Source organism: Castor canadensis, chromosome 13 (genome assembly GCF_047511655.1).
Source record: "Castor canadensis chromosome 13, mCasCan1.hap1v2, whole genome shotgun sequence".
Taxonomy (NCBI): domain Eukaryota; kingdom Metazoa; phylum Chordata; class Mammalia; order Rodentia; family Castoridae; genus Castor; species Castor canadensis.
Window position 1 is genome coordinate 64,796,641 of NC_133398.1, and position 13,272 is coordinate 64,809,912.

Below are 13,272 nucleotides of genomic sequence, written 5' to 3' on the forward strand. Positions count from 1 at the left end.
TCTTAGCTTTCCAACTGCCTGAGGCAAAGTTGTGGATTGCCAAATTATTGGATTCTATCCATGGCAAAACCTCATCTGTACAAGTGTACTCTTCCTTTTTTGGTGGTACTGGGGTTTGAACTCAGGGCTTCACACTTGCTAGGCAGGCATGTGCCTTACCACTTGAATCACTCCACCAGCCCAGGAGTGCTCCTCCTTAATACTTCCATTATTAAGCAGATCTTAAGGATGATCTCTGTCCAACCTATGCCAGATTCCCTGGAAATTAGGAAAACATAGCATCTACCCAAATGGGCAAAAATGCACTAAAAGCTGGATCACTTTGGACAAATCAAAACGTCAAATCTGGGTCCTGTTACTTCCATGTACCTCATAACACTGTGATTTTAAAGTGAGGAAAAATTAACATTGTGAAAGATAATTTAAGCCCCTTAAATCCACATAGAAACATAAAATGTCTTAAAAGCAGCATATAAATGAGTCACTGACAACACCACTGTGACTGTTTCTCTTTCCACTACTCTCTGCTCTATACCAGGATATGTATTAGTTTCCTATGGCTGCTGTAACAAATTACTATAAACTTAGTGGCTGAAGACAACATACAATTACAGAGGACAAAATGGTTTAATGGTGTAGGCAGGACTGGTTTCTTCTGGAGTTGCCTGGGGAGGAATTGTTTTCTTACTTGTCCTAGTTTCTGGAGGCCACTTGCATTCCTGGCTCAGGTCCTCTTCCTGCAATCACTTCAGTTTCTTGCTTCAACCATTACATCTTCTTCTGTAGGTCAGTCACCCTCTGATACAGATACTTTTGAATAAGTTTAGGACCTAGCATAAAATCCAGAATAATCTTCCCATCTCAAGACCCTTCCTAAACTTACTTATATCCACAGAGTCCCTTCTGCTATAGAAGGTAACAGCCTAGGATTAAGACATGAGTATCTTTGGGGATCCATTATTCAACCTACCACAGAATGGTTGACATTTTCAGGTGGGATGTTTTTGTTTCAGTAGAACTTCCCTGGTATGAATTCTTTTGGCCTTTAACAAATAAGTTATATTCATTTTTAATATTTTCCCTTTCCTTTAGAAATATATATTCTGCCCTGAAGGGATCCTTTCATCCGGTGATCCTTTCATAGAATAAAAATATCTTGTAAGAGAGGACAGTGACTCCAGCTTTGGTCCTAAGAAATTAAAGAAAAATGTTTGACTACAAAAGGGAAGCATTTAAACAAGAAAAAAGGATTTGAGTCCAACATAGCATAACTGGCATAGACCTCAAAAGAGGCACAAACCTTCTGTCAGCAGAAGAGTGGCAAAGTAATTCCATTTTGTCTTTGGCTAAAGTTCTCTTTTTGTGCACATTAATTTTTCCTAAATAGACTATTTTGCTGTTGTTGAGGAAACAGCTGGAAGCTATGTTTTTCTTTATAAGCCCATTTTTGTAATGCCTGTACATTTCTCCTGAAAGGGGTGTAATATTGTCTCTGGGATAAAAAGACATAGGGTAATTTTTAGGGTAAGCATTACTTTTTCTTCCTGTATTCTGTCAGGCGAAACTTTGCTGTCCTTCCCTGTTACAGCTTCTCAGATCTGTAAGAGCATGTATGTTTGTCTGCATCATATGAATCTGGGAATCCTAACATTTCACCCACCAAATACCTAAAAAAGTACCACGCAGGGGCTAGGGATGTAGCTCAGTGTCCAGCTTGTGCAGGATGCTGGGTTTAATACCCAGCACTGAAGAGCAAACAAAACTACCAATCTAGTATATCTTTAAACTATAACTGAGGCTGTAGCTCTCTTTGGATCTCTCCCTTGATTTCTTCAGCTTAAAGCTACACACTATTTTGTTCAGTTTCCAGCTGTACTCCTGTGCACTAGCCATTCATTTCTACATGTGTCAGTGTTATCAGGGAGTGAGTCACGTGAGCACAAGGTGAAGGCATTGATTATTTTTCTTGCAAAGTTTATGAGCTTCCTGGCAGCCCACAATTCAGAGCAGAGTAAGCATCCAGTGGATGTTGGCAGACACAGTTGGTATGTTGGCACTGGGAGGCCATAGATTATGTCTGTCATTATCATCTGTCCTGGAAGAGCCAAGAGCAGCACTAAAGATGTGATGTGGGTGTTTGAATTCTACACTTTAACTTTTAATCTTATTTTCTTATAAGGTGTTTCCCATATGTTATACTTGAGACAAAGTTTAAATGAGCACAGGCCTACTTTTAGTGTACTAGGACAAGGGAAGACACTTAGGGAACAATATTTGGGGATTCACATGGAAAGTTCTCTGTGGACATAGTTTGGCAATAGCAACAATAATCGTAGTAGGTTTCAAGATATAGTGAACAGCTTGAATAGAAGCATGTGGTGCCTATTTAATTTGTGCTGCAAGCATGTTATGTGACTTTTCTGTCATTAATAACCTAACAATTCTTTCTTTTTCTTCCTTGCTCCCTTTCTTTCCATTCCCAAGGTTTGCCTCATTCCGAAATCAGCACATGGAACCAATCCTGCAAGTGCCCACATGGCAGGCATGAAGATTGAGCCTGTGGAGGTGGATAAATATGGGAATATTGATGCAGCTCACCTCAAGGCCATGGTACTCACCTTCCTTTTGAGAGCTGGGAAAAGTCTGTGGTAGGAAGAGGCAATGGGAACAGGGATGATGGACTTTGTAAACATTATCTTCTCTTGCATTCTAATGAAAAGACTACAGTTCCTCCTCTGAATGGGTCTGGGGAAAAATGGTATAATATTGAAAAATTTAACAGTGTCTATAAGGAAAGAGAGAAAAATAAAAAGCAACAGTTATATTTTTGGTCCCAAGTAAAACTGACCATATCTACTCTACCCCACTCTTCACCAACAGGGAGAAGGTCATTTAAACTGAAATTCCCATCCTCTTATTCATGTCTGTGTAAGGCACTGGATGAATTATTCATGGCAGTAGTATGAATATTCCTTGCAGGGCTGGCCTGCCTCCGTCTTTCTGCCCAACCTTACCCCCTTTCCTGATCTCTTCCCATTAATAATCAAACTGGCAGTTGCAGTTATACTTAGTCTTTGTGTTGGAAATTAAAGTAGAAATGTAGATTTTGCAAATGTTTGGGACTATCCCAGCCATACTGTGCTGAATTCCAGGCAACATTCCACTGTTTCTTCCAACACCAACCCCCACTCCCAACCTCCCAACCTCCAGGAAGAGGTTGCTTAGCAACCGTATCTGCTTTCCACCAGTGGACTGGAGGCTGTATTTTAAGAGGGAAGGAAATCAGTGGAATAGCAATGTGATTTTGTCAGGGTTATTAGACACTGAGACTGGGAACCCCATGTAACTGCCTTCAGAGGGAAAAGGGAAGGTGAAATGCACAACACCGCTCCTCTCTTCCATACACCTCCACCCTTCCATTGGCAGACAAAGTTTTTTCCAACAAATATTCTGAGCCAGTAGTTATAATTATTAAATCTCTTAAATATAAAATATGACTTTATTTTCCTCCCATTTCCACATGCCCCTGCTCTCACTTTCTGGCCAGAAAAAAATTTAAAAACAAAAAACCAGAAATGAGCTACTTTTATATACACTTGCCTTAAAGAAAAAGGGTGATTTTAATCAAAGCAGTAACACTTCTTATGGGAACTGCAATTTCAAGAGACTCTGAAGGAAAGAGGGGTAAGGATTGGTATAACAGAATGAGTAGAGAGTCACTGGAGAGCAGACATTGTAGAACTGGAAAAACTTGAAATAATTATTGGGAGGATTTGAACCAAAAGTTTTACCTTATAGAGAGTTGGGCCCAAAATACTCAAGAATATTTTGAACAGTCTTTTGTTCTTGACCATAGTGTCTTTGCTTGAGAGGATCTTTCTATTTCTTTAGAATAATTTATGAGGGAGTTTATTACTATTGTCATACTTTGAGCAGTGCTAAGAATACAAAGACCAAGATTTCATCTTTCTTAATCCTTTAAAATAAAAAGGCAGGGTTTGGCCAAGAAGGAAATGTTTACTCCCTTTGTCTTCTCTTCTTCACACAGGTTGATAAACACAAGGAGAACCTGGCTGCCATCATGATCACATACCCATCTACCAATGGAGTGTTTGAAGAGAACATCAGTGATGTGTGCACTCTGATCCACCAACATGGAGGACAGGTCTACCTCGACGGGGCAAATATGAATGCTCAGGTGTGGACCCTGAGAGGGGCTCCCTTAGTTCACAGTGAAAAAATAGATTTAAATTCACAAGGCCTTAGGTTTGATGCCCAACACACACACACACACACACACACACACACAAAATTTCACCTCTGGCTTCTTGAGAGTCCTGTTAAAAAATAAACACTGAAATCAGAACTAAGCAGAAGTAAGGCTGATTTCCTTCTTTCCTTCCTTCTTTCCTTCATTCCTTCCTTCCTTCATTCCTCCCTCCCTTCCTGTTTCCCTCCTCTCCTTACTTCTTCCCTCCCTTCCTTCTTTCTTCAGTGTTGAGGATAAAACCCAGGGCTTTGCACATGCTAGGTAAGCACTGTGCCGCTGAACTTCATCCTTAGCCCAAGGCTTACTTTCTTTATTGCTAGTTTCCTACAAAGCACCCCAATTTCACTGAGATTATGGATCCTAGGAGAGGCGATAGAGGTTGCTGCCAAGGAGGTAAAAAGGTTGAAAAGAAGTGGGGGTGAGCTGAATGACCTTAGATTGTCTCAGAGTGTCATCCTTCTGGGGTACTTCCCTGATAGGGAAGAAAGTCTGCTGACTACAAGTTTAAACCCAAGTCTGGCCACTGGTGTTATTGATCTTCCATGGCCTTAGACAATCCACTTTACTTTCATCTTAATCAACTGTAAAACAGGGACTCAGGGGGCCCAATCCTGACTACTTGGAGACTGGGAAAGCCACTGGAGGAGAGGAGTCTTACAGTCTCCTTGAGAGTCTTCTCAGCTTCTTGGTGGCTTCTTCTCTTTTTCTTCTTTTAAATCATTTCACACTCTTTCTGCTTTTCTTTGCTTCTGTCTGACTCTTTCAAAAATGTAGTTCAGGGATTGTCTTCTGCTTCACTATCATAAAGCAAATGTATCTTTGACCACAATCAAAATTAGCCCTAATGCCAAACACCAGTTGGATGTTGTGGCTGATATCTGTATTATCTCAGGAAAACTGCCAGCCTGGCTCCTTCCCCCTGTTTAGTGTCCTCCAGGATCTTATGTAGTGTGTCCAAGTGTCCATTCCCAGAGCTGAGCATGCAGGGGAATGTACAGTTGCTGGGGTAATAATTTCCTGTTTCAGTAGCAAGGAGGTACTGTCTTGGTTTACCCTCCCTCTTGGGATAGTAATTAGGAATAGACTATTCAAATCTGTATTTTGAAATCTGCATTGGGTTAAATGGTCAGTTGCTGTTTCCATAGAAACCACAGCTCCTCTGCCTATGGGATGCCAGATTTTGACTGCAGAACTGGGCCTGGATGGAGACCGTTTCTGTGAACACCATTTCTATGCCTTTGTTTCCTCTAGGGGGAAGAGCACCAAATGGCCATGGCCTTCTATCCAGACAGCCCTGCAAAGCAAAGTATTTACTTTTGGCTTTTTTGTTTGGGTAGGTGGGAATCTGTCGTCCTGGAGACTTTGGGTCCGATGTTTCGCACCTAAATCTTCACAAGACCTTCTGCATTCCTCATGGAGGAGGTGGCCCTGGAATGGGGCCCATTGGAGTGTGAGTTCTGGACTGCTGATTTCAGGATGGCTTTGGAGACAGAATGGCCCCAAACTCACTGTTCTCATGAAAGTGTTTAAGTGTCAAGGATAGGGCACTTGCAGGGGCTGAGTGAGGTGCTAGGAAAGGAGTGTTTTTAGGGTATGTCTAAAGAAAAGTATAATTAAATTTTAAAAACCTTAGTGTTCATTGGCCTCTCTGAGCTCCCAGCTGTATGTAGACAGAGCAGTTTTATTAACAGAGTAATGAAAAGGGAACTTAACTTGAGAATTAGGGGTGAGATTGTATATTGGCACCTGGAAGTGTCCTTGAAACTGGAACCTAGATTTCCAAGAAGCTTTTGTTTCTCTTTTCTCTCTCTTTTTAATCAGTTAATGTTTATGTTGAAAGTGAATTGGATGAAAGTCATTGAAAACTTTAGAGCCTTAATTCTTATTACATCTGAGATAAGAAGGAAACAAACCTTATTACTAGAAATACTTGGATGAAGTCACAATATGACTGAAGGAATAGTTCTTTTCTGCTGATAGCTTTTGCACTGTAATGAGAGCAGCCATTTTTGGAGCATCTTCTGTCTTCCAAAACTGTGCCAAAGGGACTGATTGTCAAAATTGCAGGGGTTGGCTTCCTTGCTTTTCTCCTTTATTAGTGTTATTCATAGTGAATGGGTCACCTAAGGAAGGGGGGTAGTAGATGGTGACCCCAAGGTGGCTTTCATGGGGCAGCACCTTGGGGCATCTTCTCACCAGCATCCTCTATACCCTACAGACACCTTGGAGGGGAGCTGTGAGGAAGGGTGTTGGGGTGGGATGTCCCCATGTCTTGATGAGCACATCGTTCTTTATTCCATTCCACAGCTGCTTGCCCCTGCCAGTACAGTTCTTGGGCAAGCTGCCTCGATGCTGATGGACATGGAAGGAAGGAACCATTCCTTGGTTTCTTCCTTGTTATCTGTCTCTAAGCAGGTTAAAGTTCCTCTGCTAAGAATAGGTTTTCCTGACAGAGGGCCTAGAATTTGCCTGTTTGGTTCAACTGTAATTTTCTGAATGTGTGTTTGGAAAAAAAAATACAGGAAGAAGCATCTTGCGCCCTTTCTGCCCAATCATCCCATCATTTCAATAAAGCTGAATGAGGACACCCTGCCTGTGGGGACCATCAGTGCAGCCCCATGGGGATCCAGTTCCATCTTGCCCATTTCATGGGCTTATATTAAGGTGAGACCTGAGAACACGTGGAGTTGTCAGAGGATGTGATGTGTGACTGGGGAACTGAAACTGCAGATGTTTTTCTTGGGTTAAAAATGAAGAAATCTATGATTCGAGATGTGACTTAATGAACACTTCTGATGATGTGGGTGGACCAACCCTATCTAAAGAGATTAGCTAAAATTCATTTCGTCTCTTGTTTGTTACGCTGTTTTCTTTGGGTTCTCGTAGTGGGTTTAACATCAGAGAAACTGATGCACCAGATGTGTTTTTCCAGACATGGTTAAGTTCCATGAGTCATGTGGATGTTCTGGCCATGTCATTTGGTTTCCTGTAGGATTTACACAGCTCTTTGCAAGTGAAAAGCAGTACACATACTAATTATGACACTTCATTGAGATCTTGGGATAAATTCTAGGAATATACCTCACTGCACTTTATATTTCCTGGCAGCTTGGAGGATAAGATGAAAAGTAGTAAAAATTTATGTATATGGTGGTTTCTGAAAGCTCTGTGCCCTTTAGGTCTTGTGGAACTGCATTCTTGGGTAATTAGGCTTTGTGAGGAAGTAGGCTTCCTTCCTTTGTCTTTCTCCAAAAAAACACCAAGTTCAGAGTGTATTTTATATAGCTCTTGCTCCAACTGGTCTGCCTACCTTCTGGACTGTTAAGCCTGTGGATATGACCACTTATTTAGCTACTAATTAGAGTAACCTCCCCTAACCAGTGGCCCTTGTTAAAGGAAGGGTGGCTGCTGTTAAGACAAAATCCCAAAACTGAGCTATACAAATCATGCTGGGTGACTCTGTGAGATTAGTTGTTATACTTGAACAGTGTGGCATTTATCATTCTTAATGAAAAGCTTCTTGGGAGCTGGAGTAACCGTTCTGTACCTCGGGGACCAGAACCTGCTGTTTAAAATGATACTCAACTTGTTTTGCAAATAGCAGTAACAACAATCAGAATAAAGGTCTGATTCTTTACAAACAGAAATCAAATTGCTATTTCCCTTTGATCCCTGGATTCTGTAAATCTGGAATATTTTGTATGGATATATTTGGTTTGGAGATGATTTCCCACATATAGAAAATAAATGCCTCTAGGCTGGTTTGGCCATGTGCCTGGAAAAGCAGACACAGCCTTAGTTTAAAAATTAAGTAAATAAAGTAGTGTTTAAGCTAGCTTTCTGACCTTGGGCCTTCTCTTATTTCAGGCTGTTGTTACTGATCCTCTAGACTCTAGCATGAGCCTCTTCTCTCCCTGGCATGATCTGTCTTGGGTACTCCCACAGGACTGCTAGACTCATCCACACTAAAGGCCCACAAGCCTCTCCTGGCTTCCTCTTCCCTTTGCTGCTTGTTCTCACTAGCATATGCCTTGGCCCCATCCCAGAGCGAACAAAATTCATATGTGGAGTTGGGCTTGGAGCTGTTAGCATTTTGAAAGATGTTGGTGATGGTTGGTTGAATCAAGTCCACGTCCTTCCTAGTGAAGGTTTGAGGCTTAGAAAATGTACTCATAGTTCGTTCACCTTGTTTTACAGAGACTCCCAGGTGACAATTTTGTGCCTTCTGCACTCTGGCTTTTGTCATTCTTCTCAGTTGGAGTGCTCTCCCATTTCCCTTTGCCTATCTAAATTCTATCCATTTCCAGTTAAGTTCTAACTTCTACTCTAGGAACTCTTCCTTGAGTAGCCTGGGGTAGGGCATGTGTCCTCTTCTTACTTTGGACTTTGGTACTTTGGTACCGCTGTTGTTTTATGTAATTATACATTTAATATATATTGAGCCTCCATCATATACGAGGTCCCTTGGCAATAAAAATTGGTGTCATTTTGATTTTAAGCTCTTTTCTAGTGATGTTACCCCCATATGATTGCAGGGACTCATTCACTACCAGAATAAGCTAATGTTGTACCTGGAAGTTTTAGCCACAAATGGCCTACACCATGGACAATAAAAGTACAAACCATACATAATTGATCCTATGGATTTTGACCAAGATCTCATCGGATTCCTGGCAATTATCAAAATATCTCTAACTCAAGTAAACAATCAGAAAAACATCCTAAACATCTGAAACCTAAGAACATTAATTGTCTTGTCTTCAGATAGTCAACTTTGCCCTATTGTAGGTTTTGTTACTATGATTTAAAAAAATAATAATAAAATTAGTACTTGAAGGAGAAAACCAAAAATTATTCCAGGCTTAAGAAGACTGACAGATATCCTTTATAGGATTTTCTATTCATCATAATCCACAGTTATGGTTGGCTGACATCTTTTATTGGGTGGGATTTATCTGGGGGTGTCTGGTTGGTCTCTTGGCTGTTGTGTTTACGTTTTCAATGATTGATGGTCTTTTTCTCTTTGTTTCAGATGATGGGAGGCAAAGGCCTTAAACAGGCCACGGAAATTGCCATATTAAATGCTAACTACATGGCCAAGCGTTTAGAAAAACACTACAGAGTCCTTTTTAGGGGTGCAAGAGGCAAGTATCAACTTGTGTTGGTTTTTTTTTTTTTTTTTCTTTCCTTGACCAAACTAAGTTTGACCTAGGGAGTCTTCTATTCCTTAGGAAAGACCAGAGAAAGGTATAGAGTTCTTGAAAATAACTTCAGTTTAGTCAATAGTATCACTGTATGCAGTTCGACACTGTCTACACAGCTCAGTTCAACAAGGACAGAGAGATGTAGCCATAAATAACATGAACTGATGGCTCACAACTACGAGAAGGATGCCCCAAAACAGTGGAGCAGTTCAGACTGGACAGAGAGGCAATGTAGAACTGAAAGAGCCTTCTGGAGGCAGCTATTTGAGCCTGGAAGGAAAAGTAGCAGGTAAGATGGAGGAGCAAGTCTGGGTAGAAGGAGCTGCCTAGATAGGTTAAGTATTAGTGAATTAAAGGGTGGGATAGGAGGAGAGGGAACCAAGGAGTTGAGGTTAGAAAGGGAGCCTGGAGCCTTGAAGATCTTGGAAGGCTCTTTACTCTTTGAAACTTTTCTCTTGAGCCAGAATACACTCATTTAAGGTTTTCAAGCAGGGGGTGACAGGATTAAGAGAGTGAAAAATCATTGGGAGTGGCACATGAATTCACATGTGGTTAGAATTAAAATCAGTTGGACATAATTACTAATTAGTTCAGTGTGAAGAGAGATTTTAGGTAGAGAGATAAAAGAGTGAGGGAACAAAGTCATAAAACAAGAGATTTTGACTACTGTCACAGAATCCAATAGCAGAGTGTTGGAAAAGGACCCAAGGAAACAGTATTGAGAAATGAGAGCAAAACACTTGCAGCTGGTGAGCAGGCTGTGCATGTCTGAGGCAGCCTTTGTCACAGTTCCTCTCTGTGGAATATCCCGCCCTCCTTCCTGCTTTTGTTCTGGCTCCACCTACTCCAAGAAGCCTCCTGTTCCTGATGGAGAGAGCCACGCCCTCCTTTTAGCTCTCTTCCCCCCTGAGCAACTGTTTCCCCAGTATTGTCAGATGTCAGGGGGGCGGGACCAAGTCTGCTTCATTTCTCCAGCGCCCACACCTGGCCTCTCACCTGCAGTCAGGAGACAGACACATGCAGGTGGTGTTGCATAACAAGGGAGGCAGACTGTGGAGACTGAGGGGCTGATTTTATTTTATGTATTTATATTTTCCCCCAGCTTTATTGATGTGTGATTTTGTGAATTTTAATTAAAAGAACCTTTATCTTCAACAATTAGGAAGACTTTGGTAGCCATTGAAAGTAGTTTGGGTCAGAGTGACGCAGATTCCAGACAAAATGGAAATGGGCAGGGTCGTAGACAGAGGTTGGGAAGGAGAAGGGAGCTTATACGTTTTGGGGAAGTTTGGTGGGGCTGCTTCAATAGTACGCAGTTTGTGCTCTTTTTAAACATGAAGACAGTGATTTTAAGCTGCCAAGGAAAAGGCTGTATATTTGGAGCTATAATTGAGAGAACAGTAGATAGGGAGCCATGTCACCCTGAGTAGGAACTAGGAGCCAGGTAGACACAAGGAGCAATGGCTGTGGGCCCACTGTGAGGGTGTCGCAGAGAGCAGTCATCACCAGCATTCCCAGACCCTGGGCAATAGCCCCAAGGCTCTGCTTGGGCTCTTGTTTCCTTTAGCCCAGGGGGGAGTGTACTTTTACAACCGTGATCTGTAATTTAAACGCTGGTCTGATCTTAAAAATATGAATCCAAAGGGATATTTAGGATTTTGAAAATAGAAAAGAACCAAATAACCAGATGCCCTGATTAGGCATGTTCCCCAGAGTGTAGAAAGGAAAGTGGTGGGCAATATGTCTCTAAGCAACACAATCAACTGCTGATGTGGGTATTAAAGAAGCCACTAGAGCTACTAATTAATTCAAATATAGCTCCTGTGCTGTGCAATCTATCCTGCTTGTGTATTCACACTAGAGAGTAGCTTAAATATTTTTTCTGTCTGGTTATATAACTGCTGTGTATTGTTTAACATAGAAATTTGGGGGAATGGGGTGTGGCTCAAGTGGTAGAGTGCCTGCCTAGTAAGCACAAGACTGCGAGTTCATACCTCATAGTGTCAAAATGAAACAAAACAAAAAACCCCAGAAATTTAGGGAGATAAAAAAAAATGAAGAAAAATTAAATAACTCATGCTTCCATCAATCAGACAATAGCCAACTATTAACATTGCACTGTATTCCTTTACATCTTTCTTTTATACAATAGAGATCATATTGCCAGGTGTGGTTGTGCCTGCCTAGCACTGAGAATTGGGAGTTCAAGGCCACCCTGAACTACCTAGTGAGATCCTGTCTTAAAAACAAAAACAAAACAAATATCGTATCATAGGTACAGTTTTTATCCTACTTTTTAACTTTATGAGTGTTTTCCCATGTCATTTAATATTTCTTGACATTGGCAACATTGAGTCCATTGTCTGGAAGCTCTATGATTCAACAGCTGTCTTCTCCGACGCTTGCATTTATAACAATGCCACAGTGAGGATCTTTCACTTAGAGTAAAAAAATTCTGATTGTTTCTTTATGTTAGTTAAGAGAGAAAAACTATTATCTCTGATGATAGGAATGCTTTAAGCTCTTGATGCATGTAGCTTCCTTTTTTCCCCAGAGATTTTGTGCTAATTTCTTTTACACTAACAGTATAGGACAGTGACCATTGCCTACTGAAGACAGACTATTAGACTGAAAAACAGTAAAAGTTAAAAAACCAAAGTATTGTTGTCAGTTTATTGGATGATAAATGATCTTAATGCTAAGTTTTTTCCTGATTGTTAATTCTCCATATTTTATACAAACTTCTTCGTATTTAATTTTGTTTGACAGCATTATTAAGATGTAATTTATATACCAGACTATACAGTTCACCAATTTAAAGTGCACAATTCAGTGATTTTTAATATGTTCACAGAATTGTAAAATGCAAAGTTTAGTTTTATTTATTTTTATCATATTATTGTTGTACTGGGGGTACATTGTAATATTTACATAAGTGCTTATAAAACATCTTCATTAAATTTGCCCCTCCATCATTCTTCTTTATTCCCCCTACCCCCATTTTTAGAATAGCTTCAACAGGCCTCATTTTTCCATTTTCATACATGAGTACATATTTCCATCACATTCACCCTCCTACACCCTTTCTTTATATTCTACCCCCACCCCCTGGTACCAACGTCCAGAAAGGACCCATTTTACTTTCTGTCTTCCATTTTTTAAAAAAAGACATTTTTGTTTAAGATTTTTATACACAGTTTCATTATGACATTTTGACAAGTATTGTATCCTGAATTGGTTTATCCCCTCCATTTTTCTCTTTTCTTTCTTAGTCCCCTTCTTATAATGAGTTCACCAGATTTAAAAATTCTGTGCTCATTCTTGTATAGGAAGTACGTCAACCATATTCACCTTCTTTACTTCTTTCACTCTCGCCCTTGTGTTAGTGCCCTCTGCTTAGCGTGACCTGTTTTTCATTCTTGACCTCTATTATTTTTTAAAATTATCATATTATTGTTGTACTACTGGTACTTTGTGACATTTATAGGGGTGGTTGGCACCCCAGGAGAGAGGCAGAGGTATACCATGTGCTTGGCATTTACATGGTGGCTTCAGGCAGAGACTGTCTCTGTCTTGGGAAATTTGTAGCACAAAAAGATGGATGAAATTTCCATTTGTTTTGACATTTTATCCCAGAGCTAAATAACAAGTAGTATTTCTCATCCCAAGCAGAAATAGATTGATGCTTACAGACTATTACTCAATCCCAAAGTTCATGAAATCAAAAATTGTCTTATGCTGGTCTGGTAAACACATTCATTATGTAATTTGAGACTTAGTATTTGAGGGCCTAAAAAA

General features: G+C 40.5%; 1 protein-coding gene across 2 annotated transcripts in view; it reads left to right on the top strand.

Annotated features, from left to right (window-relative positions):
• Window positions 1-13,272, top strand: part of Gldc (glycine decarboxylase) — a 92,207-nt gene that overhangs the window by 70,409 nt on the left and 8,526 nt on the right. For both annotated transcript variants that reach the window (XM_074051907.1, XM_020153515.2), the window contains exons 17-21: window positions 2,485-2,610; window positions 4,049-4,198; window positions 5,608-5,720; window positions 6,793-6,934; window positions 9,303-9,414. In XM_074051907.1, coding sequence (XP_073908008.1) covers window positions 2,485-2,610; window positions 4,049-4,198; window positions 5,608-5,720; window positions 6,793-6,934; window positions 9,303-9,414 — 643 coding nt within the window. The remainder of the gene's footprint in view (window positions 1-2,484; window positions 2,611-4,048; window positions 4,199-5,607; window positions 5,721-6,792; window positions 6,935-9,302; window positions 9,415-13,272) is intronic.